The sequence below is a fragment of the Lactuca virosa genome, chromosome 2 (assembly GCF_052849685.1).
Source record: "Lactuca virosa cultivar CGN04683 chromosome 2, Lactuca_virosa_CGN04683_v6, whole genome shotgun sequence".
Taxonomy (NCBI): Eukaryota; Viridiplantae; Streptophyta; class Magnoliopsida; order Asterales; family Asteraceae; genus Lactuca; species Lactuca virosa.
The window spans coordinates 224,569,015-224,590,193 of record NC_136427.1 but is presented as its reverse complement, the minus strand read 5'-3'; the positions used below and the strand labels follow the sequence as shown (position 1 = coordinate 224,590,193).

Here is a 21,179-nt window from a genome sequence, read left to right as displayed (position 1 = left end):
CTTTGATTGTTATATAGCAATAACAATCAATTCCTTGCTTTGATTGGCTTCAGAAAGTTTAGTGCCTCAAGTGTTGCACCTCTAATGGAGTCACAAACACCACTAAGCAACTTGGATGAAGAGGGAGGAGAGAGGAGGCACCAAAAACGGCTGGAAAACCTAAAGGAATACTTGTCCACGTTTTTGGGGCTTAAGGGTCATTTATATACATGTAGGCTATTAGGGTTTACAACTACGAAACCCTAATCTGGCTGCTTAAGCCCTAAGCAGCCCATGGACTCCTTTAACGTATCCCTTGGACGAATTCCTTATGGGCTTCCCATAGAATTCGTCCAACCTATATTATTTAGGTAATCCATAGCCCAATTGCAATTATCTTATAATTACAAATCCAGTCCCCTAAGTTTAATTAATCTCTTTTAGCCACTAAATTAATTCTTAATTAATTCTTGACTAATATTAATTAAACAATATGATTGCTCCTTTAATATATTATTCTTATAATATATTAATAAATCATAATTAAACCTTTCTCTCCTTAATTCATCCTACATATTGCTATGGTGAAGGCAACCCAAAAGGACCATGCTCATAATCAGGTCAAGTACATACTAAAATAGTTATGGACTTAGACACTAATCCAACAGGGATTGGGTTGCTTGGTCACCAAGCAAGGAATATAGGGTTTATCTCTTAAACCCTTGCTTTTCCCCCTAAGATTCCTCAGCTATATAAAGGCCTCCCTAGTCCCATATTCCGTCGAACCCTTCCCTCTAGAAGCCTTGGACAAAATCTTGCCTCCCCTCTCCCCTCTCTATAGTTTTCATCTTGCTAGCTTGGGTGTGATTCCATTAGAGGCACGACACTTGTGGTGCTTGCTTCCAAGAGATCAACAAGGGAGAATTCTGGTTGTTTACTATAACAACTAAAAGGTATGTAACCCTAAACATTTTCTTTAGTAATTTCGAAAATTACCTAGGGTTTCTAGGGTTTCCTTGTGATGTTCATAGTTATAGGTTTAATAGTGAAAACATAGATCTTGTTTTAGGTTGCATACACACTTAAGAGTTTTAAGTTTGTTTTTGTTATGCCTAAAACCCATCACCAATAATAATAATCAAACCCATAATTCATACTATTACATCATTACAGGATCACTAAATCCTTGGGGTTCGTGACTTCCTTGATACATGTACGGGTCCTACGCTTCCAATAGTATGTGCCCATACTACCTTCCACACCAACATGTATTCATCTCATAGGATTGCCACGGACTACCCAGCCACAAAACCCAACAACTAGGATACGCATACATCATATACTCACTCTCTCAAGAGTGGCTAATCATTCCTCATGTTGGCCTTCTACAAACCATACTCACTCATGTAACTTCCACTAACCCTGTAGCCGCCTTGTGTATGCTAATCATATATAACACTAGATTCGATAGACAGTCGAATAATTGATTATACCCTAAGCCCATAACCAGACAAGGAACATGAAATAGAGCTAAATCAAACATTCTCAGGCTATAAATTTGTAGTTATGTACAACTATGATGCACTTACTAAGCAACCACGGTAATAATGTCAGTTCCATATAGCATATCAAAAAATTCTCCTAGGCTATCAGGCAATTCTATAATGTAATTCCTGAAGATCCCTCGCCTACAAACTGGCATGAAATTCTATTATATCATCAACACAGAACAAGTGTGGGTATCTTGGGGAATACTTTCCTTGGCTCCGGCTGATTGTACACATCGCATCCTTTCTATCGGTTATTTTAGAGTTAACTTTGAAAAATATTTTACAGATCCTTAGTTTGAGTCTGGAATCACACAAGTGTTCATCTAATTCTCTCTAACCAGGGCTCTGATACCAACTTGTAACATCCCAAAAATCATGATAAAATTTTCATTATTTTAAAAACCATTTTTCGTAAACCATGAGTCATACAAAACAATGTTTCCAAAACATAGCCATAAATCAGAGTATTCAATAAGATCTCTCAACATAATATCCAAGGATAATGTGTACGATTACGCCGTCTCCTTGCCCCGATCATTTGATGTACCTGAAACCATGAAAACAAACTGTAAGCCAAAGCTTAGTGAGTTCCCCCATGATACCCCACACAACAAAACATATACAAGCATGCACATTGGATCCATAATCATTGGACTGGATTACCCTCGGGTCCATAATCACCGGACTAGATTACCCCCGACCCACAGTCATCAGACTAAATTTCCCCGACCCACAGTCATCAGACTGGATTGCCCTGGGTTGGTTGGCTTACAGCACAGAGCAGTAAAACCTCAACCCAACCAACCCAACTGTACTATGTCGACATATGCAACAGATAAACAATAACCAACAAGTACATGTAATCATACAGATCTACCAATCTAACAGATCACTACAACATAGCAACATCCTATACACATGGATACATAACACAATCTAGTGGGATGACATTGGCGCCTTCGACCCACAAGTACAGTGAGGAAAACTCACCTCAAAGTCCATAATATAGCAGTAACGAACACTGATCTGATAATCGGCTCTACAAGTCACCTATCCAATAAACATGGACCAAGCCTTAATCCACCGCCCAAAATACTCCACTTGGTCTAAGGTCAAACTTGGTTAAGGTCAATGGTCAAAGTCAATACTCTACGGTCACTCAGCCAGTCGTCACGTCGTGACCATCTATTGGTCACGTCGTGGCCTAATAAAACAAAATAATTGTGGATCTATCATTGTCACATCGTGACAACCCAATTTGTCACGCCATGACAACGTTCTGGACAGTCTTGAGCTTTAAGCTCTTAATCCTTTAAGCCTTGCAATCCAGACCTTCCAAAAGGCTTTCTCTATCCTAGAACACCATAAAAATCATAGGTTTTTGGACATGCATGTCCAATACATGTCCCAAACACAAGCTAAGGCAAAACAAGGAAAGAATGAGGTTAGGACCTCATGCAATAGTCCCAAAACTTTACCATACTTCAGATCCAACACTTATCTCAGCAAAGGGACACTGGAGATCCATAAAGTTGGCAACTTTATGGACCCTCAACACTCTAGCAAGCCTAAACATGAAAGATGGCACATAAAAACCTAGATCTAAGCTTATGGACTCATAAAGCATTGATTTTGGAAACTCACAAGGGTCCAGAAAGTGTGAAAATTGGATGATAGTGAAGCTTGAACGTTGAGTTGATGCACCAAACTCTATATCTCCTTCTTCTTGGCTAGAAAACACCTAAATGGAGCTCAAAGTCAACTATGGAGGATTAGGGTTTCAAGGGGAAGTGTAGGGAGGTGATAGAGGTTGAGGGTGGGCTAACCCCAACCCTCATTTCCCTTAAATAGGGGAGAAATCCCCAAAATTAGGGTTTGGTTTCGCAACAGTGGTCACGTCGTGACCCTCATGTGGTCACGTCGTCTCATCCAAAGGATATGTGCATTTCAAGGGGCATGGTCATGTCGTGACCAAGGCTAAAACCCAAATAAAATTTTGTTTAATAATTCAAGAAAATGTTTACCTAAACTGAGTGTTACACGAACACGAAAAAACAATTAATTCGTGTAACAAGACACAACAAGAACAGTAGAACACAACATGTTTATAGCATATTACACGAAAACACAAATTTACATGAGTTTATATTAAACTATTATAAATGAAACAAAAAAAGTAACATGTCAAAAGATATTAATTTGTTTATTGTGCTATTTTTATACAAGTATTTACGGGTTGCATGACACGTATTTTATCTATTTTATATGTGTTTAAACAAAAAGGTTTGTGTTTGACACGTGTAAAACACGAATTTGAAATACATGTCGACACGAATAAACACAACATACGAATTTTTAAAACTCATATACGAAAAAATATGATGTATCGAAATTGTCCGACTCAAAACAAGTCATAGAAAAGATGTATAAACAAAGACAAAGAAAGAAAGTCCAAATTTAAAGAAAGTCCTTTAGAGAACCAAACAAATTAGTACTGTAACAGTTAATGGATTTTAAAACAAAGAAATAATTGGCAACCAGATCTAACAGTGAATTATTTATTTATAAATAAATGGTATTAAACAACATATAAATTAATAAAAATAAAAAAGGAGATCAGATCATACAATAAAATAAAATAAATAAAATGAGGAAAAAATCAATATATTAGGGCCTAGAGCCAGCTGAAAACAGTCCACCCCAACACCAAGCTCCCGACCACCATCTGCACACCCTTTAATCTCTCTGCTCCACTCTGCAATTAATAGGTTCTCAACTATATCAGTATTATAATCATCAACAACAATTACCAAATTAAATAAATAATCATGTAATGTAATTATCTGTTCTCACTAGATCCAAATACTACTACTAGATCCGATCTTGATCTTTTGGGGAAAAGATAAAATTATTAAATTAAATCAAGTCAATCTGAATATATAAAACATGGTGATGCTTATTGCATGGATCTCAATGTATATGAAATCATGTTTAATTAGACAAACATATAATCGGACATGGAAAATGATCAGATCTAGATGGATGTTTGCATTAAAGGAATAAGTAGAGTAGGTAATAACCGTTGATGGATTAAAGGAATGACGGAATGAGTAGTAGTAAGGTAGAAACTTACGTCGTCGGCAATGGCGGAAGAAGGACCGGGGGACAGAGCGTCGCTAGGTCCAGGAGCTTCACTAGGAGGAGCAGGTGGTCCCATCATATCCGGTGAAGGCGCCGGAGACGATGCAGTATGCTTTTTGGTCTTCTTCTTGGTAGGTGCAGGAGCAGGAACTTCGGCAACCGGAGCCTCAACTGGAGCAGCCGTTGGTTCCGGAACCGGAGGAGATTCAACTACTGGAGGTGGAGATTCAACCACTGGAGGCGGAGCACTAACTGGCACTGCAGCAGGTGGAGAGCTCACCGGTGGAGGAATAGCGACCGTCGGTGGAGCTGCAACTGGAGTGGCAACTGGTGTTGTGGCAGGAGCAGGAGTAGTAGGCTTTGAAGGTGAAGCCGCTGGAGTAGTGATCACAGATGACGGCGGAGCTAGCGTCGGGGAAGCGGCGGGAGATTGACCACCGACGGCGGCTACAATGACGCATATAAGCGCGAGAAGAAGAGCGTTTTTCCGGTCCATTTTTTATTTTTTATTTTATTTTGAAGAGAGATCGATCGGGAGAAAGGGGTGGAATGATAAGCGGAGATGGCAGGTATAAGTAGCCGTTAGTGTTGAACTTGTGTGGGACCCACGCCACGTATACATACAAATTATCATTAGCTAATTGAAGACTGTAATACACTTATTGGTGGGACCAGTTCTTGTTTCCCATGTGAAATTGGGGGGTTAGGTTTTTCTTTCGTAATTCGCACAAACTTGATGTTTAAAAAAAAAAATTATATACCAGTAAAAAATTTATGTTGTTTTTAAGATAAATTTATTATATTTTATAAAGTGAATAACATAATAATCGACATTTACCCCGTTTGGTAATTAAATCGAAAAGAAGTTATCTGATAAATGATAAATCCAAGTTGTTTTGAGCGTCTGTAAGCTGGCACCGACAATTTGAGTACCCGTTGGGGGAGTGTGGCTGTGATTGTGGGATAATTCCAAGGGATAATAAAGTAATTTGCACAAAGAACCTTTAAGTTGGGATTAATTTGCAACTTAGACCTTTTAACAAGTTTTCATATAATTTTTATGTATCTTTTATTTTCCTACATACATACATATAAAATCATCAGTTTGACATCCATAAAAACAAATTTTTATCAAACTATATTATAAAACTATAAGGCTGATGAGCGTGAACAATATCTTATTACATGTTATCATACCTAAAAGATATCACATCATCATCCTAGTCATATATGAGTGTTATAATATTCAAATGTGGAAATTGGCAATACTAAATAACATCTGATAACACCCCTTATTTTTTTTATTTTTTTATGTTTTTAATTTCTATATTTTCAATTTGTTTTTTTATTTATGTCATAATATTTATAATTATCATATAAATCAAATCATAAATTAAAAATAACATTTAAAAAGTAAATATAAAATTTTAATAAATCCTAAATTAAAAACAACATTAAAAAAAATACAACAAAGGACAAAAACATTTAGAAACCTAAAAACCAAAAAAAAAAGTGAGAAAAATTACATTTTTTGACCTAAATTATTCATCCTCGGTACCATCATATATATGATCTGCAAAGTCTTCTCGAAGTTGTTTGTGTTTTAGTTGGTCTTGAATGTCAACGACTCTATATAAGTATTTTGTTGTCCCTGGTTGAAATTGAATGTGTCTAGGTTTCGTAGGCGAATATTCCATAATGTTTCGTCATTTATCTTCAATTATCATGTTATGTATTATGATACATGCATACATAATATCTCGTAAAGTGTCCAACTGATATGGTCGTACTGCATGTTCAACTATGTGTCATTTTGTTTTCAGAACTCCGAAAGCACATTCCACGTCCTTACGTGCTCCTTCTTGTCTTCTCTTGAAATATTTGTCTCTTGGTTCTATCGGGTGTCGAAACGCCTTCACAAACGTAGAATATGGTGGATATATTCCATCTGTGAGGTAATATCCAAACTTATACTCATGGTCATTTACTGTGAAAGGAGCATTCGGTGTCTTTCCTGTCAAAAGGTCCTGAAATATTGGTGACTAATCAAGAACGTTTACGTCGTTGTTAAAACTCGCAACTCTGAAAAAAGCATGTCAAATCCGTAAGTCTTGTGAAGCAACAACCTCTAATACCAACGAAGGCTATCCAAGATGACCACTTGTGTATTGACCTTTCCACGTCACAACACAATTTCTCCATATCCACTTTGTGCAATCAATGCTTCCAAGCATACCCAAAAAACCATGTCGTTCTTCATGTGCCACATATAGTCGTTGCATATCATTCATTGAATGTTTGCGCAAGTATTTGTCACCGAAGGTTTCGATAACACCTCTTGCCAAATTATACAAACTTTCTCGTGCAGTTCGTTCTAACATTCTCATATAGTCATCAATAGAATCGGGCGACTCCCCCATAGCCATAAGCTTGATTGCAGCTGCGCATTTTTGCAACCCTGTAAAACCTCGTTTACCTCTCGCATCATACCTCATTTGGAAATATTCATACCTAAACATATATTTAATTTGTAAAAAAAGTGTACTTGTGTTATCTAAAAAATAATTATTTAAAAATCTAAAGAACATATATTTAGTTTGTAAAACAAGTGTATTTACGGTACCTGCTTTCTATCGCATTGGCTATCCGTTGAAATACATTTTTCCGCAAAAGAAACCTTATTTTAAAATCACTAGGTTGGTAGACACAATTATCCGCAAAATAATCGTGTACCAGACGTTCATGTCGTTCTTCGCGATTTCTGTTCAACGCCGCACATATGGTCAGTAGTGGAGTTGGCTCTGGCGGTAGCATGTTCGTAGCATATCGGTACATCATACGCACAAACATATCATCCTCGTCGATATCATGATTGTATGGATGGAACGGATCAAAATGATCTATTTTTTTATGTAAATAGAATACTAGAAAAGAAAATTAAATTGAAAGAAATATGAATTTTCGAAAGAAATTGTTGAGTTTTGTAGGTAAAATTGAGATAAATATTTTGTATACATGTATTAGATATGAATAGGGAAAACTATTATTATTATTATTATTATTATTATTATTATTATTATTTTAGTTTGTGATCGTTCCCCTCAAACAGTAAAAAATGTGACAATTCCCCTCAAAATACAAGCCAATTTTAATCGTTTCCTCTCGTTACCACTATAACGCGCGTTACCCTAACGCCAAAAAACGCAACCTCGGGGCGGTGTAGGCGGTGTAGCAGGCGTTATAATGTCATTTTTGTCGTGTCACGTCTGAGTAACGAGGATGCACGTTGTCCATTCCCACCCGTCTAAACATAACAGTTTAAAGTATCAGTTTTCAAGATGAAAAGATCGACGTCGGACCGATTTTTGGTTTGAGTCGAAGTCTTGTCCGGTAGTGGTGTGCGTTATCAGTCTTCGAGTTGGAATAGAGGCGCACAATCCAGATCCAAAATTTTAGATATTCGAATAAATCTGAACTGAATTATTACTCTAGTTATAGGATATTCGTACCCGTACATGATAAATTCTTTCACCGGATACGAATTAGTTACCTAAAAAATTGAAGCCAATTTTTTTTCAGGTTTTGTTTTATTCCAAATATTTATCCAAAAAAAATCTATAATTTCAATCTAAAATCTGCAACAATGCAGATTGAGAAATTAGATCCATCAGATTATTCGAAATGACAAAATTCAATTATATCCGAACCAACTAAGAGAATTGATTCGAATTAAATCCTGATTTTGTGCACTTCTTGATCCAAGATGCCCCCATTTTATTCGTTTTACAAGCAAAAATGTTTGAAAAACATATAATAATAATTTTAACAATAGCTGTGTATTAGGTGTTATATCTTGATCCATGGCGGCGTGGCGCCTCTACCACCGTTTAGCGGGTCCCGGCGGTGGAAATACTTGTCTTGTAATACACTCTCCACCCTTCCTCATGGATGATATATGCACAATGGTGACAAACAAAGATGAAACCATGCCTTTTAGTACAACAGATGTTTTTTTTCTTTCTTTTTTTTACATATATATTTTGTTACTAAAGCAATATTTGATAAATATGGTAAAAATCAGATTTACTTTAGAATGTTGCTTGAACAAAAGTATGAATTATAAACATAATTTAATGGTCTAATCTTTTATGAAAACAAACATATATCAATTGACAATTCAATGCTAAACGTTGTTAAGGGAATAAACAAATGTGACTGGAAATACAATCGGTTTAAAATAATGTTATGAATTATATTTACAAGTTATAATAGTTTTGTTATAAGCGAATCCGCTGTCTTTTTCTTTTAGTTTTCCATCCAACTTTTTTAAAACGAAAAAAATCACGTCAAACACATGTTAATTTTGTTCCCAAACAAAATCACTCTACTGTTCACATAAACATGTAAAAAAGAAATAAAAGATTTAATGTTTCTTATCAAATGGGATCAAATCTCTAGAAGGCTGTTCAAATGTCTCTGACCAACATTTTTTTGTCACATCGTTATTAATAGACGCCGAATAATTTATTTGGTAAGAACAATTTGTATGGGACATATTGCGTCTGGTTGTTGCTGAGGTGGAGCATCCACAACGCTGTCTTAACGCATGAACACCACCCCCTTGCTCGTTAAGGGGGTGTTAAGGCAAATGTTGTGGTAACGAAGACGGGATAAAAAGTTTAATTTGAATGGGTAAAAAATTTGGACCGTTCGCATGATGATCGTTGTAATATTATTTAAAAAATTAATTAATTTTTTTTACCTATAAATAAACCATATCTACCCTTAATTCAATTAACACAACTCTTTTCTTTCTCTATATTCTCTACAATTTCATAACTTTTCAAAAAAAAAAATATGGATCATTTCCACTCGTCCGACGATGACGGTGACGATATATTCATCACTATGATGTATCAGTTATACAACAACGAGCTACTACAAGCAGACCCAACCCCTCTACTAACAAGACGTGCGATGTTAAATAGAAATCGCGAGGAAGGACACGAACGTCTATATCGCGATTATTTTGCGGATAATTGTGTATACGGGTCGAAAGAGTTCAAAAGAAGATTTCGTTTGAGTAGGAATGTGTTCCTACAGATCGTCAACGCCTTGGAAAACAGGTATTGTTTCTTTAATTTTAATACATATTTACTATATTTTTATACAAATTTACTACATTTTTAATACTAATGTACTATATATTTTTAAAACATAATTAATATATGTTTAGGTATACATTTTTCCAATTGAGATATGATGCTACAGGTAGACGAGGATTCACAACGTTACAGAAATGTGCTAGGGCCATTCGTTTGATGGCTATGGGTGAGTCACCCGACACCTGGACGATTATATGAGAATGTCCGAAAGAACTGCACGGGAAAGTTTGTATAGATTGTCAAAAGGTGTTGTCGAAACATTCAGAGACGTATATTTTCGGAAACCTTCGTTGCATGATACGCAAGAACTTTATGCAGCACATGAAGAAAGACATGGGTTTCCCAGAATGATTGGAAGCATTGATGGCACGCACTGGAAATAGAAAATTGTCCAGTAGCATGGAAATGGCGGTATGCAAGTGGTCATCATGGTTCACATTCGTTGGTTTTAAAGGTTGTTGCTTCCCAAGATTTATGGATTTGGCATGTATTTTTCGGGGTTGTGGGTTCCAACAACGATGTCAACGTTCTTTATCAGTCGCAAATATTCGACAATCTTTTGAATGGAAAGGCCCCGGATGTTCCTTTCACAGTGAATGGAAACGAATACAAGTTTGGGTATTACCTTACGGATGGAATATATCCTCTGTATTCCACATTCGTGAAGGCATTCCAACACCCCAGTTGAATAAAGATATAAATTATTCAAGAGAAGACAAGAAGGAGCACGCAAGGATGTGGAACGTGCTTTTGGAGTGCTAAAAGCGAAGTATCACATAGTTTAACATGCGGCACGACCATTGGGCTTAGATACTCTATGATATATCATGTATGCATGTATCCTAATGCATAACATAGTAGTAGAAGATAAATGACGAAATATTGCACACTATATCCCAACGGAGCTCAGACATGTTTAATTTCAACTAGGAACAACAAAATATTGAGTAAATTACACGAGTGATCTTTATGGTTTGGGGTAATTTGCACGTTTGGTCCCTAACTTATTTTTTTAACTCGGAAGGTCCATACAGTTTGTTTTTGTTGCGCGCTTGGTCCCTATCTTACCTAAAAATATTATTTTGCCCTTGATTTTTTAATCTATTTAAATAAACTACGGTAGGTAATGTAAGGTAAGGTGAGGTGTAAGTGGGGTTGGGGGTGCGTTTATTTAAATAAATTAAAAAATCAAGGGCAAAATAGTCATTTTAGGTAAGACAGGGACCAAGCGCGCAACAAAAACAAACAGTAGGGACCTTCCGAGTTAAAAAAAAAGTTAGGGACCAAACGTGCAAATTACCCCAAACCATAGGGACCATTCGCGTAATTTACTCTAGAATATTTGCATAGAGTCGACATTCAGGACGCAAATAAACAAAGACAACTTCGAGAGGACTTGACGGATTATATCTTCGACGGTAACGATAACGAATAGTGTTGTTTAGGAAAAATAAAATATATATTTTTTTGTATTGTAATGTTTTTTTAAATTTGAATGTTATGTGTAATTTAAATGCTATGTTACTTTTATTTTGTAAACATTATGTTTTATTTAGATATAATGTTTTATTTAAAATATATTTGTTTTAATAAAAAAATAAACTCAGAAAAAAAAATTATGAAATGGAAAATAGTTGGTGTTATAACGTGCTCTTAACATAGTGATTATTTATCCATTTTGTGTTATAACACCATTGATGATGTGGCATGTGAGGTGGCACCAAAATGATGGTATAACTAGTTGTCCATACCCAATGCTCTAAGACATATCATTGGTGACATAACTTTGACACGAGTAGTTTTGGGGAAATGTTAAAACATATACGTTCCATTAGGATATTTATCTTTTTCAACTCACTTGTGTCTACATTAGTTTTTCTTCTCTTCACTTTTTTATATTTTTCACATCCACAACATATACACATAAAAAATCATCATTCTCATTCCTTCAATTTCTTATATTTTTCTCATCCATAACACATCAAAAAACTCATCTTTCTCATTTCCCCTGATTCACACAATCTCACTCAATTTTTTTTAATAAATACAAACTAATTAAAAACATAAACTTACAAAATATTAAAAACATACAAAATTAATTCACAGACTAATTAAAAACATAATAACATATTTACAAACAAATTTTTATGCATAACGTACAATCAACCAATGGTTGGGCTAAAAATGTTTGAACGGTTTAGTGAACACGCATGTCCACCTTTTTTAACCTACTAATTGGCGAAATTGATACCTTGGAGGTACCTCTGGTACCCTACCCAATTTTTAAGCCCTTACCATCCACTCTTACGGCTTGTTCTCGAGTTTTTTTGCAAATTCATTAAAGGAAATGGAAGGAAATTTTGATAGAAAGAAAGGGAGGTGAAGGAAAATATTCATTATTCCGTGTTCCCGAGTTCGAAGGAAATGAAAGGAAAATTTTAAGTTTTGTGTTCCCGAATTAGGAGGAAAAAGAAAATAAAACTTAAAATTTTCCTTCCCTTCACTTTCTTCCCAAATCCGCCCAATTTAGGAGGAAATTTTGGAAGGAAAATATGGCTCCAAAATCTTTCCCCTCCCCTCACTTTCCTTCCATTAATGAAACTCGGGAACACGGTTTTCCTTCGACACCCCTCACTTTCCCTCCGTATCCTCCCATTTCTCTCCTTAAGTAGAACTCGGGAACAAGGCGTTATTGTGTGCTTCAATATCTAAAGATATAATTGAGCATCTATACGACAAGGGCTTTTTTTGCGGAACGGGGAAATTATTAAAAACTACTAAGATGTTAGTAAAAAAAAATTACAAAATCATACAAACTAGAGTTGGATTTTCGACCAATAAAAAATAGTTCAAAGACCCACGTTTATGCCTATCGGAAATCCAAAAAGATGAATACTCAATTAGCTCATCAAACAACCAATATTTCCTCGGCTTCACCTTTCTGAAAATGAAAGAATTTTGGGACTTCCACAACGCTCAACAACAAGTAATCACCACTTCATCAAAATCTTTCTTTGCAACACATACAAGTGCAAATTATCAGTCAAACAAACCAAGGACTCAGATATGGGCCTAAAACCCCGAAAAGGAAGAACAACCACAAAAAAGAAGTAGAATCAAATAACTAATATAGAAGTATAATAATGTTTAACAATTATATTAGAATAATGTATATGTACAATTGAAATTGAGCTTATAGGATCCCATTTCAATCTTCCAAAAATCTCTTCAATGTTTTTACTCCTCTCATTTCGAATGTTTTTACTCCTCTTATTTCCAAGAACATGTATCACCACATTAGATGAGTTTTAGAATCTTGATCACACAAACTTACTAGATTTTGTTCCCATGTAGCTAGCATCAAATCTAGCTTCCGGACAACTTGAGCAACCTAATCCGGCCATATCATATTCACGGTATATTTCCCATAATGCATCTGCCTTTTCAATATCTTTGTTCTTTCTCAAAACCAAATACAACTTGAAGCAACTTAAAACTTAAGAGATGAAAGAATAAAAAATAAGTGATTGAAATATTTCACTTACCATCATATTCAGACTCGGATACGAGATAATAGAGTCATAGACATCGAGAAATCAGTATTAAAAAAATTATATTTCCCTTCCATTCATGATTCTACTACTATGTGTCGTCAATGGTTGGGACATGCCAACTTAAGATCTATAGATACTAGGGCTGTCCAATAACGCCCACAAAATTGAGATGAGATAGTTTTGTACCTTACGAGAATTATTAAACCTTTTAATTTAATTATTAAACGGTTATTAATGTCGGTAGGGTATCCCCGATGTACAATTATTGTAAAATGGACAACATACATCGAACCTCACCCAAGTCCTGTCATATAAGGGTAAACTATAAAATACTAGTAATATTTTGAGCATAAAGAAAGTCTAGCAGCTTCTAGATGTCAAATTCGGAAGGCCAAATTCAATTTACACACCCTCTAGGTATACTACAGAAGCTAAGTTCTAATATTGTCTTAACACTTGAAACAATGATAATAGTTATCATTACCCACATCCACAATTTTCACTTTCAATCCATTATCCATGTGAGATGGTTAAGTTTTCCCACTTTTTAAGTGCTCTTTTTGTCACGTGGGTTATCACTATTACAATTTTACAATATATCAGGTCAACGTGAACGAGTCTGGAGTAAACAAAAAAAGCTGCAACAAAAAGAAAAAACTATATAATTTATTTCTAGATAAAAAGAACACAAGCACCATAAAATTTTCACACATGTTGATCCTAAAAACTAATTTGTATACACCCAAAAAAAAACAACGAAGCCTACGAATGGAGTAAACCGAAGAGAAAATTTTCATTCCTAAAATACATGGATACATCATACAACAACTACAAACAAAGTAATACAAACTTAACCACCAACACTTGCGCATATCTTGGATCAATTAATCACCTAAAAACGTTATGAAAACTTCAATTAAACATGTACATGATATAGCACAGGGAGCAAAGTTGTAAATTATTAGGAGATGAAGAAAAGTAGTTTTACCTTTTTCAGGTGGAATATGAGCTAAGTGCTGCAACAACTGAACCAGTGGTCTCGAGAGTTGAGGATACATCAGGAATGTCTTTCCATGTGGGAGTGACCTTCAAAGATGGATACAACCAGATCTTGACAGATTCCATGAAAGAATTAGGGCTCAAACTCATAATGGCATCCCAATCCACTTGAACACCTTCCGGAATGTTCCCTGTGAACTCCATGTTAGCAGCCAGAAGCAACCCAAGCATCACTGTAAAACCCACAACAGCAGACCCTCTTGAAAGTGGCATGAAGTTGTACCTACAATTACAAATCACGTATATCATATACTACTATAACATTTTTTTAATCACGAAATTAAAAAAAAAAAAATTGGTAATTGGTATTACCAGTAATAAGTCATCCTTAGGATTGCTTCTCTCACATTTTCGAGGGTACCAAAGTCATTTGACCCGTATGTCTCACCACAATACACGTTACACAATACCTGTCCATTAAATGTTTTCTTTTAATCTCGATTTTTATGTACATTGCGATTTATATTATATTATATTTTAATTTTTGCGTACTTACTTCCCAAGCTGCTGTCATTTCTGCATCAAAATCTTCCCATCTAGCAGGTGTACATGGTGTTCGTATTGCAAAGTCAAATCCGCATTCCCCCCTGTGCCACATAAGCAACAATCCTGCTGACTCAGCTCATAATTCATAAACTGGTTTATAGGTAACAAAATTACTTACATTTTAACTAGAGTGATCCTCGTTCCTTCAAGTCGTTTCCTGAAAAGAGTAAAAGATGCAAGAGAATGAGAAACAAAATTAATAGAAATAAAAGTTTAATATGGTTCTTACTTCATACCCCTCAAAAGCTGTACTGTTACACCAAGTAGCCAACCAGAAATCCTCACCAACAGCTTCATACAGATCAGAGCATGACTCAGCTTTCAAAATCTGAAATTTTGTTTTAATCAAAAACCAGATAACAATAAATTAAATATCGTATGTTTGGTGATTTTTGTAACGTTAAAACTCACTTCTTTTAACTTCCCATTTTTTGTTAAATCAATCGCGACATCTGCCTTGCTAAACACATGCCCGTTTTCCTTCATGATTGCCTTTGCAACATCTAATGTTCTGAAAAGAAAATTAAAAAAAACAGTTAGAAAAAATGATTATGAAGAAAAGTTAAGATTACAGATTACCTTTGAAAATGTGGATAGTAGCGAGTCACTTTAGCTTGCCCGAGAATAAGAGGCGTGTGGGACCCAAATCCAGAATTAAACTCCTCACTTTTTAAAAAAAAAAATGAAATCAGTATAAGTACTAAAAATGTTTAAAGTGATAATTAGATAAACATGAATATAGGAAATATTCAAATACCTTAATTTATTAACCCACACAACGGGGTCACAGGGTTCAGATATTTGTCTCCATTTAACAGCTATTGAATAAAGATGAAGCCATGAGAAAACAGATTGACCTGTTGACTTTTCTTCCAAAGCAGTTGAAGTTGATGCTTCTGAATTATTATTAGTGCTACAAGGAATAATGATTTTCTCTTTTCTTCTTGGTCGTTTTCCATTTTTGGATTTATTATTAGTAGAAAACCTCCATTCAGATTGCAATGAACGCCAAACCTTAGACACCTTTTGTGCAATCTCAATTGCAGCTAAGCCAGCCATGCGATGCTGATTAATATATGTCAAATAATTAATATCATAAAAATGAATATAAATCCTTTTATTTATATTTATAAATTATAAATTATAAATCACCTGGCGTTTATTAGGCAAGAAGCCTGGGCAATTATACTGGATTGTTTTGCCAATTCGATCAGCAGCAAGGAGAAGTGCGATTTTTGGTTTATTAAAATTAAAGTCTTGTTTTTTCAACTTTGCTTTTCTTAAAGGGGGTTGTCTGTAAACTTTTTCACATACGTTTTTCGGGTGTAATCTTTTGCACCAGTATTCCTGTAAAAATTAAAACTTTAGTACATCTGTTTGATTAAATTGAAATATATTAAGCAAAAAAAACAAAAAGAAAATGTTCACCTTAAATAAAGGGTCAATGTCGCCATCTATATCAAACCAGCAAAATTCGCTATTGATTTTCGCAGAAGTATATAAAGCAATTTCTTTCTGGTTGAGAATTTCATAGAATTCATTATTATTTAAGTCTTAATGATTATTGATTAATCAGTGAATACAAGATGTGGAACCTGATAGAAGGCTAGGCATTGAAGGACAAATTTGTCCATTGAATCTAGCTCTAGATCCAGAGCAGCATCATAATCTTTTACCTGTTAGATCACTCATATTGTCACAAACTCAAAAACTACATATGAAAAAAATAAAATAAAACTATAAGGAGTATATCATACAGCTTCTTTGTATTCTCCAATAGCATGGTGACAAGAAGCCCGTAGATAGAGACACTCTATGTTTGAGCTCTCAATGGTAAGCCCAATTGATAAGTCTTTGATAGCATTTCTACAATAGTAGTTATAAATGATTAGCAAATTAATATGTAGTTTTTGTTTTTGTTTTTGTTTACTAAACACACCTGTGATCTCCCATAGCATGAAGTAGAAGCCCACGCAAGTGATATCCTTTAGCAAACCTATAATTCATGAAGATTATTAATTATTAGTGATGATAGTTTCTATAAAAAAGCAGGGATAATAATTTTAATTTTATTACAGAATGAATGTTTACCTTGCATCAATTTGCAAGACATGTTGAAGGCAATCCAAAGCTTTTTTTGAATTTGCCAAGTCTTGATAAAGCTAATAAAAAATCACATGCCATTAAGCACATTTTTAAGCTACTTGAGCATTTTATTCGAATTGCTAAGTGACACCCAACTAACCTGGGCTAAATGACCCCATGCCTCAAGAAACTTTTGATCAATTTGAATTGCTTTCATGTGTGCTTCCTCAGCCTTTTTGTGTTCACCAACTGATGACAATGCCATACCCTGTATGTATAACCAATCACGTGTTCTCAGTCTGCTTTTTTTACTACAAAAAGCAAAATGTAAAAAGTAATGATTTTGAAATGGCTAACTAACCAAGTATGTGTAAGCAGATTTGTTATCTTTATCAAGCTTTACACATGCAGACAGGTCCTCAGTGGCTGCATAGTAATCCTTCAGCTTAAAGTTGACAATTCCTGCATCAGTTTCAATGTTAAAAACTTTAAACAGATGGAAACTCTATTAAAAAATAAACTATTGCAAGTCAAGCATTATCATACCCCTTTCATGCAATATATCAGCTGAGTCAGGCTCAAATTCTAAGGACTTGGTCAAATCTGCAATCGCCTGTACATAAACCATATAAGGGGAAAAAAAAAAAAGGTGTTTGTTTTTTGTTATAAAAAAAGATGTAGAATTGGAAACTGAATGAGTGAAAAGAAGCCCTGACCTCAGCAGATTCCCCTAAAGCAGCTCGAGCCTGCCCTCTCCTTTTCCATGCCTCACCAGCTGATGGATTTGATTGTATTGCCTAAAAAAAATGTAAGGGAAGGGGATAATTAAAACAGCTCTAACCCCCATTACTTTTCAATACTAATGTTTAGGGTTTAGGGTACCTTTGTAAAATCAGCAATAGCTGAATCAAGTTCTCTTTTAAATGCATAGGCTGTTCCCCTTCCTATTAGTGCTTCAGGGTACGTAGGATCTTCTCTCAATATCTGCAATCAGATAAAAGAAAAGAAAAAAGAAAGAGATAAAGAGAAAAAGACAAAATGTTATTAGATATAAGAAGAAGAAAATCATCGATGCATGTATGATGGATTTCCATGTTCACATAGGTATGAAAACTAACTTATAGAAATTAAGTTCAAAAGAAGTTTAACCTGATCAAAGATGGATATGGCACGAGCATACTGCCCTTCATTCACCTACAAAAACAGAATGCTCACTTCATACTAGATCTTTTAAGAAGAATAATATAGAAAACAAATAAATAAATAAACATGGATATTTAAGAAACCTGAGCAATTCCACGTGACAGGCGGAAATCGACATTTATTGACTTGGCCTTTGAGATTCTAGTAACAGAGAACTTTTTATTCCCCTTAGCATCATTACTTTGTTCACTGTTCATGTCAGATTTATCATTATCACTCGATTTACTAGGAACTAATGAAATTTTAGTGCTCAGATCAGATTTTTTGCGAGTGTCACTTGAACTAGATCTTGCACCAAAGTCAACAGATATGGTGTAGGTCCCATTTTGTTGCTTTTCATGATTTCCATTGGAGCTGACATGATTTTGCTTGCTTTCTATCTCCCTTGAATCACCAATAGGTTCATAACCAATACTTGACATGGTATGATTATTAGAAGTTTCACTTGTTCTGACTGAATTGTTAGGCTCAGGTTTTGATACAGACCATTCAGATAACTGTTTAGCATCAGCCATACTCTGTTTTGCAGCTGTCAAAAGCTCTTCCAGCTCAAGCAGTTGCTTTAAATCTGCAGACTGATGAATAGCATGTTCATAACCTTGTTCCCACACCATTACAGCATCATCTTTTCTTCCCAATGCAGAATATGCATGGCCTGTACAGGTTTTAGTTAGTGGTGATAAAATGATGTCCTCCTTTATTATGTCCAGCCATGGAAAACAACATGAATGGGCCTAAAAGAATGAATGTAGAAAATCCTATTGATTATATAAAGCTGCAACTCTAAAGTCTTGAATGGTATGCTAACCATGAAAGGCCAACACTTACCTAGAACTTATAGTACAACAGCATAGTATTATGATATGAAATATATTGATTCATTAGCATGCTTTTTAACTTTCTGAATTTAATCGTATGTGTTGAATTAAACATTTGTTTGATCATCTCACTAGAAAACAGAAACCATATATACCAAAGAATTCAAATTTGGTCACTAAAATAGTTATGTACAGGCGCAACAAGTCATGGAGTCTAGAATAATCAACTAATCCTGGCCATTGGCCACTGAAGTTCAACCTTTATGACTTTATCTACAAGTGACAACCAGATAAACTTAGGGCAGATAAAATTTTAATAGAATTGATTGATAACAAGCTAAAAATATTAGATTTAAAAAACTAGGTTTCCAGAAATCGTTTGATTAGAAACACTGTGTAGGTTTGGTTGATTAACAGGGGCAATCAATCCCAATGTCCATAACTGAAAAATGAAGTAGAGGGGAAAAAGAAAAACCTTTGAGGATATAAGCGTGAAGAAGAGTGGGATCAAGCTTAAGTGCCTTATCACAGTCCTTAATCACATGTTTGTGAAGCTCCAATTGACTATAACAGTACGCACGGTTACTGGAAAAAAAAAATCCAATCAATCAATCGACAACAACACATCATCAATTACAAAACAATCGAATCGTAAATTAATAGTTAATTAAAACAATAATAGAGTGTAATGGTATAGGAGGTACACACCAAATATCCTGAATAACGCATGATTGAGAAAGGAGAGAATCGAGAACGCGAATAGCCTTGGACCAGTCACGAGAAGTACAAAACTTAGCGAGTTCAGCTCTTTGAGCCAACGTTGAAGCCATCGGCGGCGGAGATTAACAGATCGGAGTGTTGGAATTTGGTGATTTGCGTTCGGTGGTGTTGAGTGGGGGTTGGGGTGGGGTTAACAGGATAGAGTTGAAAACTCTGGGAACGGGGGGCGTTGAAGGAATCGAACGGTGAAGTGGAGAGAGAGTACACGTGGCGGAAGGAGGCGATGGGGTGAAATTGATTACTTTTTTTGTAGTGTTTGTTTGGTTCACATTTCACACTTCACTTCCGCCGTCACGTTTCATCGACGTTAGTTTGGGTTCTGTCAAGATGCACGTTTTGCTGTCAAACGTCAAATGGATGCTATCAAAACCTACCTTCAAATCAAAGCAAAGCTAGTATATGCCAATACAAAAATCTCGGTAAATCTTCTTTGTTTATGTAAAATAATACAAAGTATAGGATATATTTTCAAGATTAAAATAAAGAGGAAATGAATCAAAAGGGTAATTATGTTTCAAAATCGTTCAAAAAACACCATTCAATTTTGGTATGTTCAAAAAACATCATCCAAAAAAAAATTGTACAAAAAACACCAACAAACAATATGTTTTGTTCAAATATGACCCACCGGTAACTGGTTAAATGATGACTTGGCTTAACTATTATGACATGGCATATTAATTATTGACAAAACAATAAATGATATATTCCTCCTTTAAAAATCGATTTAGGGTTTCTTCATGAACGAATGACTTCTTCTTCTCCTATGATTGCTCTTCTTCTTTTAAAGTGATGATCTCGAACTCAAGTCCACCATAATTCTTAACTTAAGGCAAAAAGGGCTCCTTTACCCTTGCATCAATGGGCCTCCCTCCCCCTAAGGCCTAAATCCATAAAAAGCTCAAAAGGCATCCAAGCCCAACTACAAGGCCTCTAAGGTCCAATATGGGCCAAGAACCCCCAACATGGCCTTAAGTCCAATAAATGGCATGCTACAATCAGGTGGGCCCGAGGCCTAACTTAAACAAGTCCATGCATACGCCCAGCATATGTTGAAGCCTCTGCGATCCGGATTTCGAGCCAGTACGCTCGGCGTACTCGGCTAGGGTCAAGAACCGTCAATCTTCCGAAGGCGATAACTTCTTCATTCTAAGTTTGATTTCATCATTCTTTATATCCACGGGAAGGAAACGAGAAGCTCTACACTTCTATCAACTCTCCCTTGCCTTAAAACTTTTCTAACATAAACCCAAACTTCATAAAGGCTCGAACTGATACTTACTGATCTGCCCTTGGGCT

At 35.4% G+C, this 21,179-nt stretch overlaps 4 protein-coding genes across 5 annotated transcripts; 1 reads left to right on the top strand and 3 right to left on the bottom strand.

The window, feature by feature from the left end:
• Window positions 1-4,073: 4,073 nt before the first annotated feature.
• On the bottom strand, window positions 4,074-5,234 carry AGP18 (arabinogalactan protein 18). Its single transcript, XM_079079439.1, has 2 exons — window positions 4,663-5,234; window positions 4,074-4,284 (listed from the first exon to the last, which is right to left on the bottom strand). The coding sequence occupies exons 1-2, from the start codon at window positions 5,164-5,166 to the stop codon at window positions 4,204-4,206; spliced, it is 585 nt and encodes a 194-aa protein (XP_078935565.1). The 5' UTR covers window positions 5,167-5,234; the 3' UTR covers window positions 4,074-4,203.
• Window positions 5,235-6,814: 1,580 nt separating this feature from the next.
• Window positions 6,815-7,484, bottom strand: LOC145158250 (uncharacterized). The gene is made up of 2 exons (XM_079077172.1): window positions 7,294-7,484; window positions 6,815-7,181 (listed from the first exon to the last, which is right to left on the bottom strand). Exons 1-2 carry the CDS (start codon window positions 7,482-7,484, stop codon window positions 6,815-6,817), a joined length of 558 nt encoding a protein of 185 aa, XP_078933298.1.
• Window positions 7,485-9,527: 2,043 nt separating this feature from the next.
• Window positions 9,528-10,523, top strand: LOC145158249 (uncharacterized). The gene is made up of 3 exons (XM_079077171.1): window positions 9,528-9,796; window positions 9,907-10,001; window positions 10,219-10,523. Exons 1-3 carry the CDS (start codon window positions 9,528-9,530, stop codon window positions 10,521-10,523), a joined length of 669 nt encoding a protein of 222 aa, XP_078933297.1.
• Window positions 10,524-14,028: 3,505 nt separating this feature from the next.
• On the bottom strand, window positions 14,029-20,050 carry SRFR1 (Tetratricopeptide repeat (TPR)-like superfamily protein). Of its 2 annotated transcripts, XM_079079438.1 has the most exons (24): window positions 19,809-20,043; window positions 19,576-19,685; window positions 18,366-18,937; window positions 18,229-18,273; window positions 17,962-18,063; window positions 17,796-17,876; window positions 17,626-17,692; window positions 17,441-17,541; window positions 17,240-17,347; window positions 17,086-17,156; window positions 16,934-16,990; window positions 16,752-16,860; window positions 16,590-16,670; window positions 16,423-16,509; window positions 16,147-16,341; window positions 15,752-16,059; window positions 15,574-15,660; window positions 15,406-15,505; window positions 15,231-15,322; window positions 15,113-15,151; window positions 14,945-15,035; window positions 14,761-14,858; window positions 14,378-14,671; window positions 14,029-14,281 (listed from the first exon to the last, which is right to left on the bottom strand). In XM_079079438.1, exons 1-23 carry the CDS (start codon window positions 19,928-19,930, stop codon window positions 14,383-14,385), a joined length of 3,012 nt encoding a protein of 1,003 aa, XP_078935564.1. In that variant the 5' UTR covers window positions 19,931-20,043; the 3' UTR covers window positions 14,029-14,281; window positions 14,378-14,382. The 2 variants fall into 2 exon arrangements, 1 of the variants encoding a protein (XP_078935564.1); XR_013738091.1 differs by lacking the exons at window positions 14,029-14,281; window positions 14,378-14,671 and having other exon boundaries at window positions 14,811-14,858; window positions 15,224-15,322; window positions 19,809-20,050.
• Between the last annotated feature and the right edge of the window lie 1,129 nt (window positions 20,051-21,179).

Coding starts and splice junctions, on each gene's coding strand:
- LOC145158250 (XM_079077172.1), bottom strand. CDS start 7,484: ATGCTACCGCCAGAGCCAACTCCACTACTGACCATATGTGCGGCGTTG. Junction 7,182..7,293: donor GCCAATGCGATAGAAAGCAG/GTACCGTAAATA, acceptor ATATATGTTTAG/GTATGAATATTTCCAAATGA.
- SRFR1 (XM_079079438.1), bottom strand. CDS start 19,930: ATGGCTTCAACGTTGGCTCAAAGAGCTGAACTCGCTAAGTTTTGTACT. Junction 16,060..16,146: donor TCTTGCCTAATAAACGCCAG/GTGATTTATAAT, acceptor TATATTAATCAG/CATCGCATGGCTGGCTTAGC. Junction 15,661..15,751: donor GTGTGGGTTAATAAATTAAG/GTATTTGAATAT, acceptor TTTTTTAAAAAG/TGAGGAGTTTAATTCTGGAT.
- LOC145158249 (XM_079077171.1), top strand. CDS start 9,528: ATGGATCATTTCCACTCGTCCGACGATGACGGTGACGATATATTCATC. Junction 9,797..9,906: donor GTCAACGCCTTGGAAAACAG/GTATTGTTTCTT, acceptor ATATATGTTTAG/GTATACATTTTTCCAATTGA. Junction 10,002..10,218: donor CATTCGTTTGATGGCTATGG/GTGAGTCACCCG, acceptor CACTGGAAATAG/AAAATTGTCCAGTAGCATGG.
- AGP18 (XM_079079439.1), bottom strand. CDS start 5,166: ATGGACCGGAAAAACGCTCTTCTTCTCGCGCTTATATGCGTCATTGTA. Junction 4,285..4,662: donor CTTCCGCCATTGCCGACGAC/GTAAGTTTCTAC, acceptor TATTAATTGCAG/AGTGGAGCAGAGAGATTAAA.